The sequence below is a fragment of the Aythya ferina genome (assembly GCF_964211825.1).
Source record: "Aythya ferina genome assembly, chromosome: 9".
Lineage (NCBI taxonomy): Eukaryota > Metazoa > Chordata > Aves > Anseriformes > Anatidae > Aythya > Aythya ferina.
In genome coordinates this window covers 3,844,974-3,872,081 of record NC_140305.1, presented here as the reverse complement: position 1 = coordinate 3,872,081, position 27,108 = coordinate 3,844,974, and the positions used below count along the sequence as shown (strand labels likewise).

The following is a 27,108-nucleotide window of genomic DNA, read 5'->3' as shown; positions in this document are numbered from 1 at the left end:
GTAAAGCCATCCTCTCTCTTCCTTCTCTTCTCACTTTCCTCTATCATAATTTTGCATGTTTTCATATTACAAAGTAACTATTCTTTTCTCAATATAAATTTGAGCCTGTGGTATTGAAGAGTAAGCTCACCTTATAAATGTACTTTTCCTGCTACATAATGTAGGCTTCTCCTTATGAAGATCATGAGCATTTATGGATGTAGACATCTTAGCAGATATGTTATGTTCCCTTTTTTATCTTCAGTTTCAGTTATTTCTGCATTTTTGTGTCCCAAATACCTTCTCCTCTCAGTACACAGTGTAAGAAGCAGAACAGTGCAGTCATCTTCCTGACTGATGCTACAGAACAGCCAGTGAGAGCAAAAATAACCCCACACAAGGCAGTCAGTATTGTATGAATACAGAGAGAGCAAGAAGCCTTAGTGGATGCAAAGCCTTGTGTATTATTATATTAAACTAGAAATTATTGCAGGAGATTAATCTTAAGGAGCTGGAAAAGCAGGTAAAGACTCTTTGCAAGACATGCTTAGCTTCATTTTACTTTGATTTTAAGCAATAGATTGTGACTGGGAATACAGGCCTATGTAGACGAGAATTCCAACTCTAGACAGGCATACAATGTCTTCGGATTAGGCAACAAGAAACAGTGATACTCTTACATAAAACCTGGCTGGAGTAAGCAAGTAAAGACTGAGAAGAGTTAAAAGCAAATTGCTACTAGCTGGGAGCAAAGCTAAAATTTTGTGGGATGTGTGGGACTGGACAACTTTGCTCACCATTTGTTTGAGCTCTGCTCTTAGGTACACAGGTTCTTGTCCTTGCAGGACAAAATTTCTACCTACTTACTCATTAGCTAAACTTGGCTACATCTGCTTTGGAGAAAAAACAACAACCACAAAACCCCATCAACACGGGCAAAGACATGCTCATAGAGCTGTTTTTTTCCCCCCAAATACATTCTTAAAACTTTTTTCCTTCCTCACATCTCCAGTAGGCTTTAGGAGTATACCACAGCTTCAAATGGTAATGTACCAAAAGGCTGTAAAAACAATGAAGCTGAAATAAATTCACTGGAATTTACCCACTGTCAGATATCAAGTATTTTGTTTTATATTGTAATTGTTTAAAATACTGAAATGAATATCCAAGATGTTATCTTGGATCAGCATCCTCACTTATCATGACTTAAATGATGTCATCTTCATTTTTGTTATTCCATTATTAACATTTCTTAGCATAGATTTTAGAGAACCGTATGTTATTCTTAGGTGTCAATACCTATTTCAAAAAGAAAACAACCCATATTGAATCCATCTGACTCCTAATGCGGAGTCAGATGGACTTCTAATTTTTCATTAAGAACAAAAATAAAATCTGATTCTCAGTCTTTTTTTTTTTTTTTTTTTTTTTTTTTTTTGTACAGTTCTACCCTAATTGGGCCCTTTCCCGTTGTCTAATACACATCTTTTTGACTTCTTCAAGTGTTGTTCCTTCCCTTTAGCTTTTTGCCTATGAAATGAACAGGCATGTAAAAGGTGTTATTGCCAGAAGAATGAGAATATTTGTGTTAATGCTTAAAAGCAAATGGTGAAATATAGAAATGTTGCAGTCATGTATACTTTTGAAGTATATAACCAAAAAGATTGTTATTTTTCACTATGTTTTCTTTGGAAACTTTATCATAATCCTCTGTACAATCTTGCACTAGGCATAAATACTGTTCTACATGACAATTTCTTGTTTTAAATTTAGCAGCACAGCTTTGTAGCGTTAGGCAGAGAAAAGCAAACCTAGAAAGTTTGGGTGGATAATTTCTGTCTCCCTGAAAATAATGTATTTCAGAAATACAATGAATAAATAAATGCTCAGTGCTGCAAGTCACAGCATTAGTGAGTTGAACTGTTAATGTATATGGACATACATTTTTGGTATTAATAAAATATGGATGTACTGTTTGTAATGAAAATATATTTCAGGACATTGGCATGGCAATAATTTCTGAAAATCTACATTCTGAAGGAAGATTATGACTTGAAGAGATTGAAAATAATGTACTCTTTTTAAGAGTCTTTAAAAGAAAACACAAACACTTTTATGATATTTGCCTAAAGTGCAAAAGACTTAGAAACCAGATTTTCTAGAGTAAAGCATCAGAAACCCTGTTTCAAGATCTGTACTATACAGAAAACATCTGAGAATACAGTAAAAAAGACAACCTTTGTTTTCACTTCTGGTGAATGAATTCTACAGTGTTTTTGCTTTGCATGTAATGATGTCCAACTATTTCATACTGATTTCTGTCTTTTCCTTCTGTCTCTATCCCTTGTTTTCTAGCTCTACCCGCGTTGTCTCTTTCATTCTTTTTTCATACTTTTGTCTAGTTCTTGCCTTTCTTGGACATGTTTTCTCTCTCTCATTGTTTTCTCTCTCTCCTTTTTCCATTTCAGAGGACAAAAATTTACTTATTTTTTCCCTGTTCACCTGTCCCTTTCAACTTACAGCTGCTAATACACAACCACAGGCTATTCCTTCTGAAAAAGAAGTGGGACTGGGTGGTATTTAAACCAGTTATGCTTGTACTCAGCATTAATTTTTAAACATTTTCCACTTCATACTGCATTTACCTACTATTTCTAAGTATCCTTAAATAATTATCCTAGGGAAACATTTTAATTCTAAGCATGTTTTGGCCCTTAAAACTGCTCTGGTAGTCAATGCATTCATTTTTAATCAAGAAAATGTTTTTTTCCTTTTTTTTTTTTTTTTTTTTTTTTTCCATCAGAAGTCTCTTTGAAGGATGACTTCACTTGAACTCCTCTTAGGAAGCTATATTCCCCAAGAGTAGCATTTTATCTGCTGAAATATTTCATGCTAATTTGCTGTAGCTCATATCAGAAAAAAACATGCATGTAGTTGGAATGTTAATTTCTAATGAGTAGTGAAGGGCAATGGAATAATTAATAGATGTGTTACTGAATAATGGAGACTACTGGTAGAGCTTTGCATGTATGTGTAGAACTTAACAGGAGGACTTCTATTATATTCATTGTGTTTTCTGTTAAAGACTTAGGGCATGATTGTTAATCATGGGATCTCACTGATATCTATGCAAAGCCTCTCCAGAGTCAGATTAAAATGACAAATTAGAATCATAGCTTTAATATCTCTTTGCCACCGGCAGTAGTGACAGCATGGGTGTCACAGAGTGTATGCTCTACCTTTGCTTTGGGAAGATGTAGCTGCAAGTGTTTTGTCTTAGTAGGAATGTGAATGGAAGCACAAAAGCTCAGAAATCTAAGGAATATGAAGTATGAGCTCCAGGGAAATCCTGAGAGCTACATCTTCACAATGGGTGCATTGTTCTCTGCAGTTTCTAAGAGGTGTGGGTAAACCAGTGTTTTCTTATTTCTGCTTTTTCTTGGGTAGCTATCGCTCTGAGGATATAAAAGTTCAGAACCCACTGGGCTACTTCAGTGTATATAAACTCTTGGTTTCCCAAACACAGAATTTATGCCAGATCTGATTTTTAACTGGCTTAGGTTTCTCCTGTGATTTAAAAAGGTTAATTTGTTTAAACCTATTGACTAGATACTGCTGTAGGGCAGAGGTTCTCTGATCCTCTGATCTCTGATTCCCCTGATCGCACAGGGTTCTCGCTGCTGTAGCCTCACCACTACACTGCCCTGCTTCTCTGCAACTTCTGTGTATTTGAACTTTGAAGAATTCTTCTCCTTACAAAAGTGTAATTTCTTTTAATGTGTTCAGAAATGTTTAACGTGTTTCTGAACATACTTTTTTTTTTTTCTTTTGAGTATTTTGAAGGTGCTAGTTGTAATGAAACTATCATCTGTGGCTTATAACAAAAAAGGATACCTGTGATCAAAGGCATACCATACTCTGAACAGCCATGCACTCTCGGTTTTGGTTGTATTTTTATCCAATTTAGATGGACTCTGCAAAACGAATAAATAAAAAAGTGGAAAGCATTTTTACATGTATGTCATAAATAAAATATGAAGTTCTAATATTAAAAATACACGTCAAACTGAATAACAATTAACTGATTTTTTTTTCTCTTTTAATTTAAAAAGCCTCTTTCGTGTAGGAATGTCATCTCTGTGAATGGGTTCATGAGTCAATGGGCTCATATAGCACATTTCTCATAGTTATATACTCACTAGAAGAGTGCAGCTTTTAGTTTTATTAATGACTCCAATTTTATTAAGCAGCTGAGAAGCACTATATTCTAAGATCAATAGAATGATATTTCAATTTAATTGCTGTTGTGGGATTACTTCAGTTTACACCTACAAACTCAGATGCTATTTGCGTATGGCTAACAAAATGTCATTCCCAAAGGGAATGTGATATTCTAATAATTATGACGTTACTTTCTGTGCTTCTTTCCAAGCTTATAAGAACACAAGAGAATAGTAAGGGTAATTATAAGCACCAAAATGCACTGACTCAAAACACTGCTTTCCATGCTGCAACGTAACTCTGGGGCACAGGTAGATGGGCTGTCATTTTACTCAACGTCATATTTTGGAACGATGCATTTGTAATGGTCTTCTGTGCAGACAAATACTTTGGTCATGCTCTGGGCATCACAGCGGAAGAACCAGTGACAGGATGGAATTAGGAATGGGACTGTCAGCTCTCTAAAGGATAATTCATTATTGTCTTGTGTCTGTTTTGCTGTAAGCTAGATTTCTTTTTAATGGAAATGTTTTTCTTTGTGCGATTTTAAACCAATTTAATAATTTTTCTTTTACTCTAATATACATTAACATTTTATTTTCCTGTAATACATTAACATGCATCCATTAGCATGATCCAATGATGATAATATTAATGGATAAGGTTATACGGAGACAGAAACTATGTTGTAGCTGCTGCTGATTTTGCTAACAGCAGAGCTGGACACAGTGAATTTACAAATACACTGAATAGGCCAAATATTCTTGGGTTCAGATTCTTTGTTACTGAATTGAGTATTTTAGGACAGAATCTAGTAGCTGGGAGGGTTGGAGGGGGGTAGAAGATGGTGCTAATCCCTAAGAGAGCAGCAGAACACCCTTCTAGGCCCTCAATATCTTAGTGCATTTTGACGAGATAGATACAGATGGGGAAAAGGGTCAAAATGCTTAAATGGGAAGTATGATGGCAGGTAAGATCTATGTTAAGTCAGTTCTGGGATAAACCATACTGAAAAAAAATACTAAAAGAAAGAGGACAGTGAAGGACTAAGGTGGACAGAGATACAGATGAGAAGAGGACGATCATGGAAAGAGACATCATGATGGAGTGGGCTGCAGCAAACAACCAATGAGCACAACGCAGAGGAAGGATACTTAAAAGCACAGTGAGCTCTGCAAATGGCCCTTGTGTACTTGGTTTTCATACTAAGATCTCCAGGAGTCATAATTGCCAATTAATTCCTCTTTCCAAACTCACTGTATCTCTAGCTTATTCTTGCATTCATGTTTCCATGTGAAAGCAATGGACAAAAAGGTCTGCCCCAGAGTATAACTCTCCCAGAATATGCAGGTCCTGCCTTGGGCCTATTTATTTCTTGAATTAATGTTTACTGCTGCTTTGCTCTACACCTGAGCTGCTGGGCTGGAACCTCTGGCTGCTTTGAGCTCTGAAGGTGCTTGTGTTGCACCTTCCTCCTGGATATGAAACCTGTGCTGTCTTGTCATCTTTTGTGTTAATAGGAACGTGCATAGTTCTCTGTCGTGCAGCTCCTGCAGAAGCAGAACAGTTAAGGGAAGGCAGGAGATGTCAGTGTGAATGCTTTTGGGCTGTTGCTGGTCCTAGGGTCCTACAGTCTTAAAAAGTAGCTTTTCACTTTCCCTGCAGTTCAGGGAGGTTACAGCTGGAGAGACAGCTCATCTCCTCTTCTGGACACAAACTTCTCTGTGAAGTGAAATGCCAGTGTTTCTCATCCCTTACTCGGGAGTTGGTGATTCTTCCAATTAGCCCCTTGCAATAAATTCACCAACCAGCTGGTGGATGAAACTGATGGGGAAAGGTATTAATACTGTTCTTTATTATGCTAATAAAGATATAGTCATAGTTAAACTATGGACATAATCTTGACAAAGATTATTTTGATAGGTGTTTTACCAGGTGTCCTGAGATCAATACTACATCTACCCCAGTCTTCCAAAATATATCACACTGTCTTGCTGGAGACTAACATAGCAGAATTTCTGAGCTACAAACACCATCTGAATAAAAAAATGATTTATTCTTTTTTTTTTTTTTTTTTTTTTTTAATGGGGAAATTAGTTAAAAAGCTCACTGCCATGAAAGCTTTTGCCTTTTTTTTTTCTTTGTTGTTAATAGCTCAATTTTGTAACTCTGCTTAGTCATTATTTATCCTGCATTCTGCTACTTAGAGTTAGCTTTTGGAGTTTATACTCTGAATGTATACAATATGCAGCAAAGTGACTGCTTTTGGTTATTTCTGTATCTAATTTTTTATAAGATAATATATGCTATCTGTAGCAGATAAATAGATATGAGTATAAAGCTGATTTTTCTTCTGTTAATGCTTTTGTAATGATAATGATTTGATAATAAACATATTTTAAGGAAAAGCAAGGCAGAATTGATGCAAAGAACCTGAAAGATGTTTTTGATGTATGAGATCACAACATTGTGAAATATAGATGGTAATTATAAATTAGAATACTCTATACCTTTGCTAGGGAAGGAGCCCTGGGTTTCCAAGTCTTACAACTAGTCCAGGTCTTACAACTGGAATTGGAATTTGCTGTTGGCTGACTGCCCAAAATACTGGTTGAGCCAGCCCAGGATAAAACAATGAGCATCATCAGAAGTCCAACAACTGTGTACAAGGAACTAGCAACTTAAATAAGTTACAGGCATACATAAGAAATTAAACTCTAAGATGCCAACATCATTGCCTGTATATTGGTACCCATATAGATATCACAAGCTTAAATTCAAGGCATACTCTTTTGGTTTTGTGAAGTTGCCTACGTTCTGTTAAATGGGATGTCGTTTTGATAAGAACTCAAAATATAATTGAGGTCTTACTTGTCTTGCTTGGACATTTGAGTCAGTTTTCATCATTTATACAGTTTGTGTCAGCTCATATCTTGAACTTTCCTTTCTGTGGCCGTTGCTTTTCATTCCCTATAATAACATTCTTTTAGATGGATGACGCTTGTTTATACATAAGAAAATTGGGTATACATTTAAAAAATGACTTATTTCATTGTGAAGACACACTCAGTGTAGTAAGAAAATGAAAAGCAGGTAAAATAAAAATATCATGTCAGGAATAAAGGGAAAGAAAAGAAGACAAGGGGAAGGGAAGAGTAATGAAGGAGATGAGATAGAAGAGAAAATTAAAAGAAATAACCTAGAATAATTTGAACAAGTCTGATATGTACTTGGTTAAAGAGGGTTACAGGCGACGCTGTAGAGATCTGGATTAGTAAAAGATTGAGATGTCAAATACAAAAAGCTCAGTGAAATCACAGTGGAAGACCACAGGGTAGTAGAAATCATAGCAGCAAAGTTATCTTCCAAGGTAAAATTTATTCTGTAAGGAGTGCTGACTTGGACATGACAGGGCATGAAAGGTGTTATATTTATTTATACCTTCTGTATTCTGTTGCAGAGTTTTGTCAACAGAGATAGGTGTTGATTCAAAGGGCACAGCTGGGACACTGGATGTGTTACTGTTATTCATAAACATTATTATTTTCATTTTTAATGCAATGAAGAGGAAAGAGAAGCCTGTTGGCTTCTGAAGAAATCCTGTTTTCACAAAACATATTAATTCAGTCAATATGTATACTGTTCAATTCAGCATTCTGTTATGTTGCTAATTTGTGACTGCTGCAAAGGAGAATATTTCAAAAATTAAAGAGTTTTGAAATCCTAGCAGGAATAGATTAACATTAGAATAAGGTTCTGTGTCCTGTATTTATCCTGCATTGTAGGGATTACTACCAAGGTGCTTAGGAGAGTGATATTAGTGATTAGGCCCTTCAGCTTCAAAATAAATCAATATCTTGTCTTGGTGAAATGGAGTGATAGCCCTTTTAATACTGACTGAGATGTAAAAACTAAGGATATGATCAGATATGAATAATCTTTTTCTGTCTTTTCAGAGACACTTTAAGACATTTAGGCACCTGAATTCCAGTTTCAATGAGTGTTGAGACTCTAAATGCATCTTATTCATGTCTTGCTCTAACTCATTTTCTACATTTCTCTCATTGTTCAGTAATTCCAATTTCACTTGTAGTTGGGTATTCTGAAGGAATGCATGGGATGGTATTACCTAGAAAGAGGAAGACAGTATTCTTTTTTGGCACTTTTTGTTTTTCACTTTGGCAATTTGTCAACTGTCACGCCGATTTACCCTTGTCCTACTGGTGTTCCATTTACCAAGCTGGAGGATGTCATGTTTGTGTACTGACTCTCATACAGATTTATACTGCTTTTGCAGACAATACTGCACTTGAAATAATTCCATACATACATGTATATGACAAAAAAAAAAAAAAGAGGGTTGACAGATGCTCAGCTGCAGCTTACTAGATAGCCTCCTTTAGTTTAAAGTTTTCAAGTTCTCAATACACTCAGGTTTCAGTGTTAGAATATTTTCAGAAACGTGACCTATTAGGATTAAGCATTACATGCTTTCCTTTTTTAATCCAGAAAATTAAATGTTGTTATGAAATGTCTCATTTCCATAAGTGTGGCATTTGGAAGGTGATAAATAGTTGAATTTATGAAGGCCATACTTCTATTATTTTGCTTATTAGACTCCTCAGGATATCTTTGCATTTATTTATAATTTTCTTCAAAGCTCTATAACATTTTCAGTTACAAAATTTTAATGATACAAACACACTGAAAAATATATCTCCTTTCTTTGTACCTTGTACTATAAAGATACTTTACAGCTCCTTTTTATTTTTAATTTGCCTGTTTTAACAATTTCCAGCTATAATGCTATATTTGACAAACACTTTCTGCCAAATTCTGAATAGCTTTTAATTCAGCACAAAAATCTGAAATCCCAATGTACCTGGCTTGCAGCTTGTCCTTTGAGGTCTTCATCTGGATCTACACCAACTCTGTTTAAAAAAAAAAAAAGAAAACAAACAACATGGTAGTGGTCTGATGTATAAGAGAGCTTTGAGGATAGAAATTTTTCTCCTGTGCCACTCATTTCCTACTAACTGAACAATGCAGAGCATCTGACAAAACATTAAGATCACTTTTCAAATCAAGAAGTTCAAATTGTTACAAATACCAAGACTATTTAACTGCTGCTACTTGTAACAGCTGAGATTTGGTCTTCACCTTAGCTTTGATTCATATCTGGTAAAAGCCAACCAAGCCAACCAAGGAGGAATTGGAGTTTAAGAGGGATATGGAGGAGATGGCAAGACTGAGGAGTTTCTTGACTCTGCTGCATCATAGATGGCTTGTAGCATTTGGCAGGGCTTTGTTTGGCACACAGAGTACAAGTGAGCAAATCAGAGGGCCAAGGAGGTTGCAGTGGGTGATGTGCAAGATGATGAGAACCTGGAAAGCACTTTACTTCTACGGACAGGGAAAAAAAATAATGCAGTATTAAAGTGACATGATGGAAGAATTGGCATACTTTGAGTCCAGCTGATGCTCAGAACTGAAGAGAAATGCAGCTGAGAGATGTTATGAGTTGAACAACAGAGGAAGGCTTGTGCTGATGTTCACACCAAGAAAGGAAAAAGCAGAGAGTGGTCACTGGAATCTGAAGTCCACAGCTAGCAAACAGCATGTCTCACAAGCTCGCACGTATTACCAGTTCCACTCAGCTAACACAGAATTATTGACATGAAGAAAATGTATTAATTTCCCAGATACTCATTTAAGGTCACTGTGCTGTTTTTCTGACAATCCAACTTTTTGAGTATGCTTTTGCTTCCAGTAATGTATTTTACACAAACATACTAAAACAATATATTTTAAAATCATATTTAATAGTAACAATTACATACACAACATTCTTTTCTGTAAATATCATGCATAAACTCTTCAGTCAGAGACAACGATATGAACTACATGCGAAGTAGCAATTTTTTATATGTAAATACTTGATGGAAGAGTTGAAGGGAGGTTTGTTTCTGTCACAGCTTTTGAGTTTCAATGAAGCTGTGTCCTCCAGGCACAAGTATTTCTATCTTTTTATTAAAAATGATGATCCTGATACTGACTCAACAGGGAGACAATGAACAGCTATTTCTTTTCCTTTTTGTCCTGTTCTTTAAATTGCTAGAACAAGTTTCTGATGGTACTAACCTAGTTTAGAGTAAAGGCAAATTAAGTATTTTCCATTTCATTAAAACAGAAACATTTACATGGGAAAAGAAACATACATGAAGGTTTAACCACCTGACACTGGATTTGTAGAGAAGCATGGTATTTAGGGCATTTTATGTGCTCAGCATTGTGCAAAGCAGGCCCTGAAGCGCTGAGTGTATGGCTTGGTGGCAGTGGGATAGGAAGGTTGTTACAGCTGGAGGTGTGACTGTCCAAAACTCAAAAAGCAGGTCAGAACCAGAAAGGAGACTTGATTTTTCTAAACCCATTTGTACATCCACTTAGTAGACTGTGCTTATTCACTGGATTTGTTCACCGACATTATTTGGGCAATGCAGAAAAACACCGGCAGTACAATAGTTAAGGGACTGCATAGTTCTGGAAAAACAAACAAACAAGCAAACAAAACAAAACAAAAAAAACACAGAGCATTTATGCATGATAGGTATAGCTGAAAGGCTACAGCACAAACTTCCCCACACTCTCTTCTGCTTAATGATCTTGACTTGACCTCAAAGAATCAGTCTCCTGGGACAGAAATAATTTAGCCTTTGTGCAGTTCTGAACTTACTGGAGTTGAGAAACTGCCAGTTCTGACTGATTGTGTGTGTTGGAGTTGGGATGCGTTTATTACAGAATGAGCTAAGACAACAGCAAGCATTTCACCCGAGACTAAAAGAACTGTAAGCACGAATGCAAAAAAGGTTAGGCAGTGGGACCAACAGGAAACGGTTTCTGGCTGCTATATTATCTCAGCAACAGTGATATAACTGCTAACTAATCAGGAACAACAGGTATCCACTGGCACAGAAAAAATCTAGGCTAAAAGAGATTTGCAGAATTTGTTTTTTCCTGTGGTATGCTTAAGCTTCTCTGCATGTACAATGTTGACTTCTTATGACTATACAGATAACTAGTGCTTCTGGCTTGTTTGTTCTGTACACAATATATTATTATAATATAGCACAGATGAAGATATTCAAATGAAATTTTAGTATTAGTTTAGAGTATTGCAATATAAAGCCAGAAAAAAACAGCAATAAGTATGTAATGAAATCACACTTCTGTCTTAGATTTTTTACAGATGAAAAAGGAAAGGAATGCCACAGAACCAGAGCTGATGCTTTCTTTTTGGTCTGTTCTCTGCTGTTATTTAAAACAGGCATGGATGCCATCATCCTTTATCTCATGGAAGAGTATCTCATTCTCAGATAACACTGTCTTATCTACTGCAGTCCCCTGGGAAAAGGACCAGATCCTACTTTGCATTCTATGAGAGAGTCTTTTAATGTATTAGAATTAAAAAACAAAAAAGTAATAATTTAAGTGTTATCAATTTTATTATGTATACACTAAGCAGACTCAGTTCAGTCAGTTCTGAAATTGAGGCTAATTATTTCATATCTAGACATAGGCTTGGAAGCCCAACATCAGGCACCTAGCATTGAAAACTATGGTCTGCTATAATTTACTTTGATATAGCTGATATGAACTAGAATGCTATTTTTAAATTGCAAACATTGGAAAAACAAAGCATAGCAAATTGCATGAGACAGTCAAGACAACTGAAATTAAGCAGTTATGCGCTTCAAGTTTACATCCTTGACCTCTTCAGAAGACCTGCAGCATCTAATGCTCTTGCCGCTAGAATCTGCAGAATTTGTCTAAATTACTGTGAAGATCTCTAAGATCTCTAAGAAATATTAGAGATCTAAGATCTCTAAGAAATATTCAACTCTTAATGTTGTTACAAGCATCATTTCCCATTTAACATTCTCAATTTTAAATTTCTGTGAGAAGATTTAATGGATGAAGTGAAAAATATTTTCTGAACTTAGTATTATTTTTCCTTACTTGCTGTTAATTCTGTTCCTTTTCTCCTGTCATCTTGTCTTACTGCTTGAATTCTCCCTGTTCCATCCTTCTGTCTCACTTCTTGATTGTGATTCCTTGTTCATTTCTTCTTGGCTCTTCTAAAAAATGTTGCTTTTATTTCCACCTTTCTGTTTTGTATTTTTTTATTCTCTGTATTAAACATTTTGAATAACCTCTTTACAAATCTATTTGGATTGATTATAGAGTAGACGGCTTTTTCTTTGGTATAAAACAGCAGCTAAGAAAAAAATCTGACTTACTGAAATATTGGCATCACTGTGATCTTTACCTTTTCTTTCTTTCTTTCTTTCTTTCTTTCTTTCTTTCTCTCTCTCTCTCTCTCTCTCTCTCTCTCCCTCTCTCTCTTTCTCTCTTTCAACTGAAAACATTGCTGAAGATGACTTTTTGTGTAACAATCATTGTTTACCATGATCTGTATCTCTAGAAGACAAAGAAGCAAAGCAAAATCCTTTGCAGCACTTAACAGAAAAGATGCTAGGCAGATTATTTCTTTTAGGCTTTAATACTATGTAGGCTTCAAAGGTATTAAATGTGATTGGAATATTTTGCATGTCACAGGTGCAAACATCTGTGAAACAGGCCTATCTATTCAAATAAGGAACTTCATGTCAGCTGCTGGTTGTGATAAGAGATATGGTTTGATGCAAGATAGTGGCATAGACAATTTGGTGCACTTTGAGAAAAACGTAAATTAAAATTATTCTAGTTTACTTAAAACAGCCTCCACAAGTTCTGCTTCCCCTCCCGTCTGTCCCATTGGAGAAATCTCTTCACACCCTCTCTGTTCTGGCTTGGATTCCTTCTCCAGCCCAGAACCAGCTGAGATTACTTTGGCTGAAAACCCATACATAGCTTGGTTTTGCAATAGTGTAAAGTGATTTATTCCTATGTTTTGAGAATATGAAATATGGCATTTTACTGAATAGATTTCTCAGCATCAGCTTATGATGGGTAGCTTTAGATAAAGTAGGAGGCCAACAGGACTGGTTGAAGGCAGCTGTAGGAAAAAGCAAGTTTTCTTTCCCTAGCAAAAACTACCTTTTGGTGGTATCTGCTTCTTCCTGTGTTTGTTAAACCCTTTCTGGTTTGGAGCTGTGATATTGACAAATAACATGAGGATTTGTGAATTTAGATTGTGCTTATTCTAGTTGTTGCTAGACAACAGAAGAACTTTTTTTTTTTTTTTGGGTGGAGGTTGGGGGGGGGATTTTGAAGAATCTATTGGTAAGCTTTTTCATTTTTTATAGGCTTTCCTTTTAAATTATATTAAAATATTTTAAGGGTATCTTTGCTGAAATGTGCACATCCCAAGGAGGATCTAGGTTTTAATTAAACCAGTGTTCTTGTTTTTTCCATAGAACAAAATGCAGTGATGACTTTTAAACAGATCTTTATTGCAGTGCAGTTTACCTCCTGTAAATATTTTGGTAGGCTTTAGTAATGCCTTAGATATCAAGGAACTAAAAATCCTGAAAGCTGGTCTATGTTGTTCGTTCTGTCTTCCTATAATGGCCAGATCAAAACCTGGATTTAGACATTATTCAGAGTTTCTATATTCAAAACCTGGAGCTGAAGCTTGTGACTGCAGCCAGTTTCTAGCAATTAGGCCAAAGCATTGCTAGGAACTGCGCTGGTCTGTGGAAGGACTCTTTGCACTTATTGGTATTTATATCCCCATATGCTATCAAGTGCATCTTTTTTTTTTTTTTTTTTAACAACAGTCAGAATGCTTTTGATTATAAGAAGAGGATTTTGTCACTGAATACAAAGTAGTCAATAACATCTTTTACTATGTGGTTTGAAATGAAAATGGATGGAAAGATAAATCCCAAATTGTCAGGGGAACCAGGAGTAAGAAATACAAAACCAGTCTATAGGAATACTGAATAGTAAATTATTATTCTGACACTATAAAATTTTCATTCTCCAATTTCAATCACCACTAAGTCAACACTGTAGGATAAGATCTCTGCTTTCAGCAGGAAAGCAAAAAAAAAAAAAAAAAAAAAGGCAGAAACACATGTGTTCTCATAAAAATCTAGGAACGTAGAGCAGAACTTGGGAAGTTTTTGGTGTCTATACCTACAGGTATGATTCTCAGCCCTCCCTCATTTAAGAAAATCTCTAAATAGAGACATTTATCTGACATTTGAATTCTAAGTATTGAAATTCTATTTTTTGGCCTAAGCTTTCTGTATTTACAGCCCAGTGCCTGATTTATGCCAGTTGAATCATGTGTGCAGTCCCAGCTAGTCTGGTTTGCACCTACAGTATACTCACAGAGGTGAGCAGTGCTCCAGATGAAGCAGCCAAGACTGTTTTTAGTTGAAAACATGACAGCAAGTAGTTGATTCCATGCCCTTTTTATTTAATGACTAATGTATTAGAGCATCCTGCAAGGAACTGTTAAGTCTGCTCTCATCAATTGCCTGAACTGAGGTTATTCCACACTGCAGCTCCTGGAAGCCCCATAAATACTGGCCTGAGAATGATATGGAGGGTGCCAATATCGTCTGTCCTGCTGAGGTTGTCCTATTGTACCAAACATCATTCAGCTTCAAGCACTGATGAAGCCACAAGAAACTTTTTTTTTTCTTTTTTTTTTTTTATAGTTTATTATTTAATGTGTTTTATGATACAATGAACAAAACATGAGGCTTATTAAAATTTACAAGAGAAATGTTTCCTAATATAGCAGACTCATCCCTTATCTATGTAAGTGTATGATGGTGAATGTGTACCTGATGGCATGTGAAATTATAGATCTGTCAGATATGGTTCAGAATTAGCAATAGCTCTTTTACTTTTTTTGTTTGTTTGTTTTGTTTTGTTTTAGATTAGTAGGGAAAAGAAAGCAATTTGAGAAGTGAAAAGTCTGGCAACTGCTTCTGACCTCTTGCTATAAAATGGGGATAATGCTTCTGCACTAGCGCTCATCTGTCTTGTGTATTTAGATTGTAAGTGCACATCCTACAAATATATTATGCATTTGTACAAGGTCTAGCTTGGGAGAGCTATGATTTTGTTTAGTGTCTTAGGAGTGCTGCTGTAAAATAATTAATAACAGTATTGGCTTCTTTCCCAAACTGTCAGAATTTTTACTGGAAGAAGTAACCTTCTCAGTGCAATTGCCTCAGCCTTCCACAGGCTGTCAATGCAGCTAAAATGGTCTGTAAGCCTCAGCTTCTATCACAAAAACTGCATATACCAGGAAGAATTTTTTGAATAAGTGATTTATAACAAAATTTTCAAAGATGGTCATTAAACAGCATTTGCAAGAGAAGTCTTGAATATTTTTGCATGAATAAATCTGAAGCTTGTGGCTATCCATCATGAGCATATTGAATTCAGTTCAGAATTATTAACTGTGAAGTCTAGAAACATGAGCAAAATCCATAAAAGATTATTTCACCATCTCTAATAAATCATTATAATTGAAATTAAAAAACCTTCAGAATAAATAATGATTGCTCAGGCCATGATTCTTGTCCACATGGCAGTAATGTGATGTGTATTCCTAACAAACTGACACCTAAAATGTGCTTTTTCTTATGGATTGCTATTAGTTGCTTTATATTGCTGCTGTTGTGGACTGATACCCTCAGAAATACCTGCTTTTTACAGTACAATGTTTTGATTGACATAAACTCCTTGGAGAATTATGGCATGAGAATAGATCTTCAAAGTTCAGCTCAAGCTGATTTTGTTAATAATTGAGAACTCTTTAGCTTAAGTTTAAGGCAAGAAAAATCACTTGTGTCTCACAGCAGAAACAACAAATCAGTTTAATTTCATGCTGAGAAGGATTAAAATAGATTATCAGCTAAATGATTCTAAATGGCTATGACAGCTGTTTGTCATGTGGCTAATGCCTTCTATCTTATATGTATATCACAGAGCAAAGAGTATAATTTTAAATCTGTAGAATTATGTGAAGGAGATGTGTGCTATAGTTTGATATTTTAACTTCTAATTTTATAAAATTGGTATGACAATTTTTTGGGGAAAGGTACTGTAAAACATTGCTCCTACAGACAAGGCCCATGGATCATTTTTGGGGGACAGACAACTATTTGGTTGCAGAGTTGGCAATTAAACTAAATTAATATACAGATGTAAGCTTTCCAAGTAAAGAAAGGCTGCAGCACATGAAGGTAATGCGTAAATGCAAATAGAAGAGAATGTCAAATTAAGGAACTGCAGGGCTCTGTAACAGAGATCCACAAGTTATACTCTTTAGATGTGATGTTAAGTATTGAAAGGATTGAGAAATTGTGGATAACACCACTACATAAAATTTTACAAATCACTTCCATACAGGTGTGCAGCTCTGTGAAGTAAAATTTAAAAATAGATGATGGTTTACATTTACATCATGCTTTTATGCAGATAGTAACCAGAAAGATGAACTGGACCTTCAGATATCTAGTATCTCATTCACTGTTCTGTTAATCCTGCTTTATCTTGATATCAGTGGAGGGACTAAAATAATTTGGTTACTACAAAATAATGTAAGGTACACATGTGTGGCAGAATGCACTATTAGATGTCTTATAATCACAACAGCATGGCATTCCAGCTCACGAGAAGCAGTGATTTATGTCCCTATAATGCTTCTGGCACACAAAGTAGGTTATGAACGTCATTGTTCTATGTGGACATAGTTGCAGTGAGGAATTGAGCCTTCTGCTCAAAAATACAAACCACAGCAGACTAAATTGAGCATCATTTTAACTACTGTGGAATTTTTGGAAATCATCATTTGTAGTATTATCAGTGCATGTGAATAGAATTGGAATAAAATGAGTGTGAAGATTGGCAGCAACTAAAATAATTTGAACTTAGTTCTGCATGGTTACAACATAAGAGCCGGAGCTTGTTTTCAGATTAAGGGGAAGATCGTTGCAGTAGATTCTGTCTAAAACAAGAGATGTTAGACTGTTCATTACACTGTGACATATGGGCTGCTCATTACACCATGGATTACCAAATCTTAGCTGACACAGGATATACAAGTTATGTATTTATCTCCACAATTTATCTGCAGCAATCTCATGAATTACATTGAATTCAATGTCAAAACAGAGAAAAACAGCAGCTACTAACTGCTAAATCCACTTACTTAGCTATAATGGTACACTACCTACAGCTAAGCAGATCTTTGTAACCGGTAAATTTGCTGTTTTAGAAGATGCCATAAACCCTGTATGACTGAAGCTGGTTTTAAATCTTGGTGGGGATCATTCCCATTCTTTGATAGATGCTTTAACTATATTTGAGTTAAATAACATTTAGGAACATTTATATCGATTGATCATCACCTTTGAAATGAATAAGCATGCTTCAAAATTGCTGCAAGTCAGTGGAGGACTTTCATTTCCAGGCAGTGGGCTACATCTGATTCTCACTTTGAAGCTTCCATCTGAAAAAATGTAGGGTAAGGCCATTTTACATTTGTGTGTATGTGTGTTCAGACTTTAGGAGTCTGTGCTCACACTTGCATTCTGCCTCATACAAAGTGACTCTGTGACAAACTAGATATCTCTAGAATGGTTAGTTCTAGAGTTCTAGTTTCTCTAGGATATTTTCTTGGACTTGTCCAATTAAGTATCTTAATACTAAATGTGTGGCCTTTAGGCAGTGAAACCCACAGATCCTTGGCAGCAATGTTAAAAAAGATCATCCACTTGGGGCATAAGTTTATCGAAACTATGTTGATTCTGTGAAAGAGAGTGACTGAACAGTGTCAGAGAACATAAGAACAAACAAAAATATCTGGCCACAGGAAACAACTCAAAGATGCAATAGCAAAAGATATTTTCCATGGGAAGGATAAATTTAATCATTAGAAAGCATTATGTTTTATCATTAGAAAGCAAGAATGCTCTACAGACACCATATATATATGATTAATCATATCATATGGTCATATGAATCATGTTCGTTCATATGACCATATCATATGAAGATACGATATGCTTACGATACTATGAACATCATTAAAACTTTGACCCTGAGGAAGCAGCTGTATCAGTATGGCTGTATTCAGACTAAAACTTTAGATATATAGGTACATCTGTACCTGTGCCTTATACTTGTGCCTATCTTTTCTTGTGCCTTGTGCAATATGTAGCATGAAGGTTTAAAGTCTCTAAAAACTTTCTATGCAATTCTCTCCTCTTTGCCATAAGTACTATTCCATGACTTCTGTTACAGCTGCTTGTCACTTTATTGTCCCCACTTAGAAGTCAGACCATATCAGTACTTTCAGTATGGTTGCTGAATGTTGCAGAACCCTGTACCACTTTGTAGTATCACATTCTGCAAATAAAAGGGTATCTTCTGTACTGAGGTCTCTTCTGTGAAAGTCTTCACTTTACATGGTTTTTGCTTTTTATTTTTATTTTATTTATTTTTGCTGTTCTTATTTATATAAGCTTATAGTCATGTTCTTCCTGTGCCTTTCATTGCACTGTGGTATGTGGTAGAGCTATCACTTTACATTTTGCCATTTACAGCTCTGCTTCGCCAAGTAGCAATTCATTTACATGTTTTATTTTTCTACTCTAGCCTTAGGGAGAAGAAAAGCATTTCATAAAAAGTTGCATAGAGTAGTTTGAATTGAGATTCATACACTTTGTTTATGTGGAAAACACCACCACCACTCTTTTCCACCCTTTATATTCTTATCTGGAAACCATATCTTCCAGTTGGGACTGTTTATCTAGGGACCTGATGAAGTCCAGATCCCTCTGTCAGTTGGGCAAAACTTTGTTCTGCTCCCTCACCATTAATATGGATGGGACTGGATGTAGTGTGCTTGTGTGTCAGCCATTCCCCCCACCAGAAGAGCAGTTTTTCTTCATCCTTACTTTTTCTAAAATGCCCCCTGTGTTTTTTGTGTAGATTTTGAATTGCACTTTGGGGGGAAAGGGGCACAAGGTGCTGCTCAGCAGGCACCTAACCCCTCCTTGTTCAAGGCGATGTCCCTGCTGTCACTTCAAAAGGAAGAAAACTAGACCAGCTCTGACTGTGCCTAAAGAGCCTTTCCTTAGGTGGCATTTTTTGCCATCTATCAGCATTGCTAAGATATTTGGGATTATGGTGGTCATTTTAGTATTCCACTTAGTGTCATACTGGCGTCACCCACCTAACACATGGTTCAGTAGCAGGTGAATGGTGATTCCTAGTATTGCAATCAGTTGCTGTTTTCTCAGTGAAAGCAATAGATTGTTTCACGCACCTTATTTATGTAAAAAAACAAACTATAGAGCAAGGTGACTACTTCATTGCCTGCTTTTTAAGCATTTAAATCTGCTTATAAGCTAGTAGAAATGGTAATATTAAATTGTGCTACAAAGTTATTAAAATAAGGTTTGTTGCAAAGTAGAAGAAATCTGTTCAGATTCAGTCGAGATATAGGCATCTTTAGAGAAAAACGTGGTTAGAAGGTCACATCATTCAGGAATACTACATCGTGATTAGAGACACTGAACAGTAAAAACATGAAAAATAATGTAACTTGGATAAGTCTTTAAAACTGCAAGAGAAGCTTAAATATGATGAGCATGCATGGTAGTAGCTGGGATATACAGTGCAACTACAACTTTCTCAATAGGGCCATATTTTGCTAGTTAATTTTCACCTGAGTGTTATGTCTCAGATGAAAGATGAGACTCCAAGAATAAGAAAATCCCTTGATATCATATGGTAGCATTCGTGCAGCATTGACTTAGGAGAAGGGATGGGATTTAGTATCTCTTTAGGTGGTAATGAGGTGGTTCTTTAGAGTGCCAACCCAGTAAACCCCAACAAAGCTGAGCTTTTGAAATATTACTGGGTCAAAGCACATGAGTGACTGATGCCTTCCATTCAAACTCTTTTTCATGTAACTATTGTGGGAAAAAAAAAAAAGTGTCATGATTTCCCTTACTTTAAGCTAAATGATCTTGTATTTTTAATACTATCTGTTGGGACTGATATCAGCCAACTTGTGTTAAGGACAAGTGATCATGGAGAGATAAGGGTCTACTCTAGTGATGCCAGGTGCATTTTTCCTTTAACTTAAGATGTTACAAAGTTGAGAGATACGGACATATAAATGCATTTTTGTGTCATCCTATTTCAAGAGGCAATGCACAAACCACAGTGTTACGCAGTATTGATCAGCCTCCATGTGCTTTAAGAAACCCAGTGTTACCATACCTATCCCCATGCTGTGAGCAAGTCTGTAGATCAAATACCCTGCACACAATTCTCAAATTAAAAAAATCTTTGGAATATTATTAAAAATGCATTTTCAGCTAATACAAAGAGACAGAAACATCACTGCATTACAAGAAGTATTTTTTTTTTTTTTTTCACATAGCAAATGTACTGATTGCTACTTTTATGAACTCTTGGAGATGAATAAAGCTTTCAAAAAAACAAACAAACAAACAAACAAACAAACAAACCAACAACAACAAAAAGGCGAATTAGGCCATTTTGTTGGCATCTCACTTAGACTACTAATGAGCTTTGCCAGCAAGGAAAAATGAGAACTGATTTTACAAAAGATCTGTATGAGGAAAAGAAACTGTGCTCAGATGTATTTTGACTATTTCCTACAGATGAAGCTAGTTAATTCTTGGCTCAGAAATAACAGTTCTCTCCAGTGAATTATGTCAATTTTTAGAGCAGTAAAATGTTTATTCTCTGAGTCACTTTAGGTGTCTGTTCCTTTATTTTCCTTGAACATAAACAGCACAGCTTTGGAAAGAAGCCAGGCCATTGTAGATACATTACATTGCTGTTAATGTGATTAACCCAAAGTAAAACATTAAATGCTCCTGAGGCATTTGTCTAAATAATGAGATGACCAACTCTGAGTTCCCTGGGCTCACAGCATGGGGAGACACATGCCATGTAGTTAATCTTAAAATATTGACATTTGAGATTTATCACCTAAAGTTGGCTCTATGGGCAAGTCTATTAGCTATTGTCAATAGATGCAGGCCAAGCTAAATGTATGCCTCAACCAAAAAGTACCGTGGAAATGCTGCTGGCTTTGCTGATGAGAAACGGTGACTAGTTACCTTGCATGAAAGCTGTCACTATCACCAATATTTCTGTTGCTCACTTCACAAGCAGTTTGGAAATTAGCTGTATTGCTCAAGTTCATAGTTAATTCCCAGTTTAAAATATGTTAACCTAAGTGCTGTCTGAAATGCTCAGACAAATAGTACGTGATAGTTAGATCTTGTAGAGATTCATTGACCCCAGACTGTATAAAATAAACGCATGGTATATTGGAGAATGTACTTGCAAAGATATGCTGTACAGTTGTTTTATCAAAGGGCAAATCAACATGATATTTCTGAATTCCTGAAATGGTTTTAACCATGCGTGCACAATAGCTTTGAGACTTGAGGCTACTACATTCATAGCAAACAGTGCAGCTGGTAATCTGAGTATGCATTGATATGGTTTCTGCGTGCTTTCATTTTCTAAGAATAAATATTGTAGAGTAGTTGAGTGTTCAGTTGGCTGTAATTTAGTCATATAAGCATAGACAAAAATAATTATGAAATTAAAAATGCACATTATTATATGAATGATCAGTTGCACACATTAAATTTTGCCTTTTCAGGGCTTTCACCTTTTCACATCATAAAGTACAGGTCAAACTTTATAAGGGAAGAACCTAGGGAAAAGTGTCAGACTGAATAAAAGACTGTGTGCTTGAATGGAAGAGTTTTGCATAAATTTTAGTTATCTGATGTGTGTGGTGTCAACAATTATTACCCTTTCAGTTTTAATGGCAGAGAAACACCTCTGCACATTGGTGTAGAAACACTCTTTAAAGCTGTTCTAAGTACAGTAGGATAAACAACAATGTCATTTGTGAAGACAATGTTATAAATACTGCTTAATGGAAAATTTAACTTTTCACTTTTACCATGGTTTGCTTCTCAACAACAAAGAGTAATAAAATGACTTTAAAAAGTCATTTAAACAGTCACACTGTTTGCAATACTGGACAATGCAAAAGCTACTATTATAAATGCACACGTGTTAATATTTGTAGACTCTCCAAGTCTTTGTATTACAGTTTCCAGAGGGGGAAAAATATTTTTAAGTGCTGTTGGCACACTTAGACCAGATGTCACCCATAATAGTTTAAGTTTTGCTAATCACAAGGTAATCATGGAGTAGCATATAGCTTTGATAAAATATTCTTTTTTTTCAAATACTCTCATGTTGTCAAAGTACTCTCGCATTCTCAAATATGCCTGGCTTGAGAATAAATTCATTCACATGGAGAGAGTAGAAGCTTAAGAAGAACATGGTACCAGACCTGGGCTTCTGGGTCATTCCTTTTGTTGCTGAAATTGAGCTGATGTACATACATTTGCATTATGGCATGTTTTAGAAGCATTTAGGAAATATCAGTCACTTACTGTGCTCTTGAAAATACTTTGCCTGTTCTAAAGTGAAGATTTCAAATGTGAACACCAGCTTTTCTCTTTTGTGTCAGCACACATCAACAGTGGCTGCAGAGCTCTTGATTTTTCTATTTTTTTTTTCAAAAATTTTTTTTTATTATTATTATTTTATTTTTTTTGGCCATGAACTGAATTGACATTCTTGTTTGGTTTGCTGGGCACTTTCTCCTAAGTGTGCTATTCTGAGATTTTATGCTGTCTACACTAGTGCTTACAAGCCTTTTATGAACACCCAGGAGGAAGGCATCACCTATTTGTTGAATAGTACTGAAACAGAGTAGTTAAGATTGATAAAATTGATAAAAGTTTGACTCCATTTTAATCAATTAAAGTCTTAATCTTTTTACAAGAATATCTGGAGACGTTTTTTTTTTTGACCTTGTACCTACATGTATATGCAGCTTGAGCATGAAGTCTGAAGCACCCAGTTGAACTTGGCTGCCATTTACAGCTAGTGTGTTGGAAGAAGAGTGCTGGGAGGATGAGATGGAATGTACTGTAAATATTCATCATTTACAGCAGTATAGTCAAGATAGAGACTCTACTTCATTCCTGTTGTGTTTTTGTCTTCTGAAAATAAGTTGTATATAGCTACTATGAGCCAACATCTGAATTCAAGCAGTGATGACAATGAAAGCAATAGCTTGCATAAGATAATGAAAAGGCAAAGTGAGAAAGGACAGAGTGAGAAATTGTCTCAATCAGAGATCCCTAAAGCACATTACACTTCTGCCTACAGGCCAAGAAAATAAATGAACGTTATGCTGACAGTCTTTAGCCATTGACATTCAGCTTTCCTGGGGCTGTAAGTAATTCTCTATGGCTAGCGACTTCAGGCATATGTGATAGCTCTGTCAGTGTATTCATAAATATATGACACTTTGACACTGGCTCCAGGTTCGTACGTTACTGAAGAGAGCAAGAAACTTGATAGCTGAAAGGCAAGTCTGATGCTTAAAATTCCGTATACCCTGCCACCTAATGAATCAGTAAACACTGTAAGACAGCAAATACTGTAAATACTGTAAATAATACAGTAAATACTATAAGACTTCTTAAATCTAAAGGATATGCTGAGTGTTTGAGGCATAACATTGGGATCCAGAGACAGTATATATGTGAAAGCTGATTCTTAAACTGCAAAAGCTGTTATAATTTTTTAAAAGCCCTATAAAATAAAACTTTATTCTTGTCTAAAGAGTTATTGACAAAATAATCCATAAATTAAGCTTTTTGAAAAGATTTTTTTTTCTTTATAGTTATTTGTTAGGATGAATGTTGACAGTCTATTTAGCGTAGTATGACTGACAGCATTGTATGAGAAAACCCAGGGAGCTTGCTATCTGAAAGGCAAAACTGTGAAGGTAAGATACACTGGGAAACTAAGATAAAAGATTAAATTTAAATGTATCAGGCAAGAGAGAGGTCAAGCCCTCTTTTGTTTCCATTTGTTTCCATTTGTGTCTCAGATGGAAAGGGGCTGCCATGGCATTTGCAGGAATATGTCTGGGTGGAGATTAAAAAAGCTCTGGGACTGACCAAGTCTCAGAAGATTTGAGGAGAATACCTGAATGTATGCTGTGATTCCTGACTGGGCTTAATGCAACAAGTAAGTGAATAGCTAAAACAATAGGGAAATTTCAGTGTCACAGTGAGCACCCTGCCTACTTGTAAGATTACAAGATTATTATTATTTTTTTGGTTAGATAGCAAAATATTTTTAAATACAACTTGTATGCAGTCAGGAGGAAGGTTAGACTCACAAGTGGAAATACTACCGAGGGGTAAAGCATTGATCTAAGTGATTTGGAAGCACCAAAAAAAATGCAACTGCTGTAAGTCCCCTATGATCATTTACATTTAATGTTAATTTGTAAGTTCTGATTAGAAAGCAATATATGGCTTGCCATAAGTGTTGTTCCTCTGCCTTCAGTGAACTGTAATTGACTAGGGTAATAGATGGCCTTCCAACAAAGATTCCTCTATCTGCTGTTTCAGTAACATTTGAAAGAGTATTTAGCATCACTAAATTATATCTATCAGTGAAGAAGAAAAAAGGAAGATTGAATACAGATATTTATACAAACAAAGCAAAACACACCCTAACAAACAACATTCCATGCAGTGACCTGAACTAAGACTTCATATGCTTCACATCTGGTATATATTTGCATGTACATGGAAAACATCTTGGATTTATTAAAACAGGATAATTTCATGCACATTTTGAAGATTCCTTTATATATTATTTGTTATGTGAAAAATGGTGAATCTCTTTGAATAAATAGAAGAAAATGCAGAAACTGGTGATACATTTTTAAGTATGTTGAAATCAATTATTTCCTTACTAAGATAAGAGGTAATTTCCTCATTTAAATCTCATAGATGTACTGACCAGCAAATCACTTTTGGTCCATTCCCGCACTGATAATTCAGTATAAAAAGCCTGTGTTCTAGCATAATTAGCTGTTTACTGAATTCTAAAAGTCCATACTGATATACCAAGCCAAAGTTATTAAATATCTGCTTTAATTACCCTTTCACCTTCAACTAACTCTGGAACAATTTGCTAGATTTGGTATCAAAGGAGCCAGAGCTTTCCTTCTACCTTTTTTTTAAATTTTTTTTTTAATTTATTTTTTTATTTTTTTATTTTTTATTTTTTTGTAAAGAAAAAATAAAAACTCAAAACTCCCAGTGGATTGTGACAGATCAGGTTTGCTCCTGCCTTGCTCTGTTTATGTAGCCAGTAGGGCACCTTCATGGGGAAGCTGTAAAGTTATGAATAGTGAGCATGGATGAAGGGAGAGATGCACAATGTTCAGTGCAGAGTTGAAGTCACACAGTTCTCTTCTGTCACTAACTCACTCTGCAAAACCAGCTATGCAGTTATACCCACATATGATTTTATTTGTTTAGATTTACAAGATTTCTACATATTCTAGCCTGTGTACCACCTAAGACTGTTAAGGCCTAATGCTCGTCCCAAGTAGCATCTTTTTTCTTGTAAGAAGTTAAAACAGTTTTGTATTTTTATTTATTTATTTATTATTTCCCTCTACACTTCATGTATAGTTAAAAAATGGAATTAAATGTTCTTCTACTGTGTGAAATACATGATATCAGGAAGAAAAAACTCAGGAAAGCTTAAAATAAATTGAAAGAGACTGAGATTTTTTATTTTTTATATTTTTTTTTCAGACTGAAATAATGTTTTAAGTCAAAATGAAAACTTTCATCCATTCAAAATGAAACACTCATTTCATATTTTCTTCCTGAAGGAATTCCAATTTTATTTATCAAGCAAAATGAAGAATGAATGTATACAATTTGGAAACAAAGCAAATGAACAAATGTGAATAACATTATTTTCATTCCCTTTTTTTTTTTTTTTTTTTTTTTTTTTTTTTTTTTTTTGGGCCAGCTGACATTATTACACAGGTCTTTAAACATGAAATTTCAGTGAGTTTCCAGAGTAATTATTTTGCAGAAAGCAACAGTATCTGATCAATCTGATCAATAGTACAGAGAGTTAAGAGGATTTTGATCAATACCTACAAATCAGGCACATAAATTTCATCTCAGTAAAATTTTACCTTTTTTTTTTTTTTCTAGAGCCATGATTTCTTACTACATATCTATGTCTAACTTCTAAAGACTCAAATTTCTTTTCTCTACATTCTATTTCACTCTCAGTAACTCAGTTTTTGGACATGCTTGAAGTCAACTGGGTTTATGCTTGCATCCATTTAATTCTGGGGGACTAGGTAGAAGTCCAAATTAATTTGGTGTATTTTGATATAAAGTAATAAATCAGCAGTTTGTTCTGAGGTCCCAGACAATTAAGAAGTTCCCTAGCAGTATTTCTGGATAGGTTTATTTGCTTCTTTTTTTTTTTCTTTGTAGTTTGTGCAACTTTATCATGTTGGTGGCTGTATATAAGCTACCTTGATATGTTGTAAAGGAAGAAAAACATTACTGGATGAAATGGAAGAACACTTTTTTTTTTCTTTTTTCTTTTTACCTACTCAGACATATTAATGCAACAGTATTTTAAAAGCTAACAAAAGAAATTCCTTAATTGACACAAGTCCTAAATTGTTGCTGGGTAGATTATATGCCAAGCTATAGGCTTATTTATAATTATCTGGAAATCCCTATTTTTTTGTTTTGTTTTGTTTTGTTTTGCTTTGTTGGGGGGTGAGGAAGATACATCTAACTGTAAATTCCAGTTTTACTTTCAGTAAACTGAAAGGTGTGGATCTTTCCTAGTGCTATGTAATTTTCCCTCTCATAACAAATATTCTAGCAATAAAAGTATATCCTTCATTTCATCTTTCCTTTTTTGTTTTCTATAGCCATG

The 27,108-nt window shown here is 35.3% G+C and overlaps 1 protein-coding gene across 1 annotated transcript in view; it reads right to left on the bottom strand.

Moving 5' to 3' along the window:
- The window catches only part of SLC9A9 (solute carrier family 9 member A9), a 218,047-nt gene that overhangs the window by 54,464 nt on the left and 136,475 nt on the right, over positions 1-27,108 (bottom strand). The window contains exons 13-14 of the mRNA XM_084530249.1: positions 9,083-9,131; positions 3,874-3,953 (exon numbers count right to left, since the gene is read on the bottom strand). Of these exons, the coding sequence (XP_084386375.1) occupies positions 3,874-3,953; positions 9,083-9,131 (129 nt within the window). The remainder of the gene's footprint in view (positions 1-3,873; positions 3,954-9,082; positions 9,132-27,108) is intronic.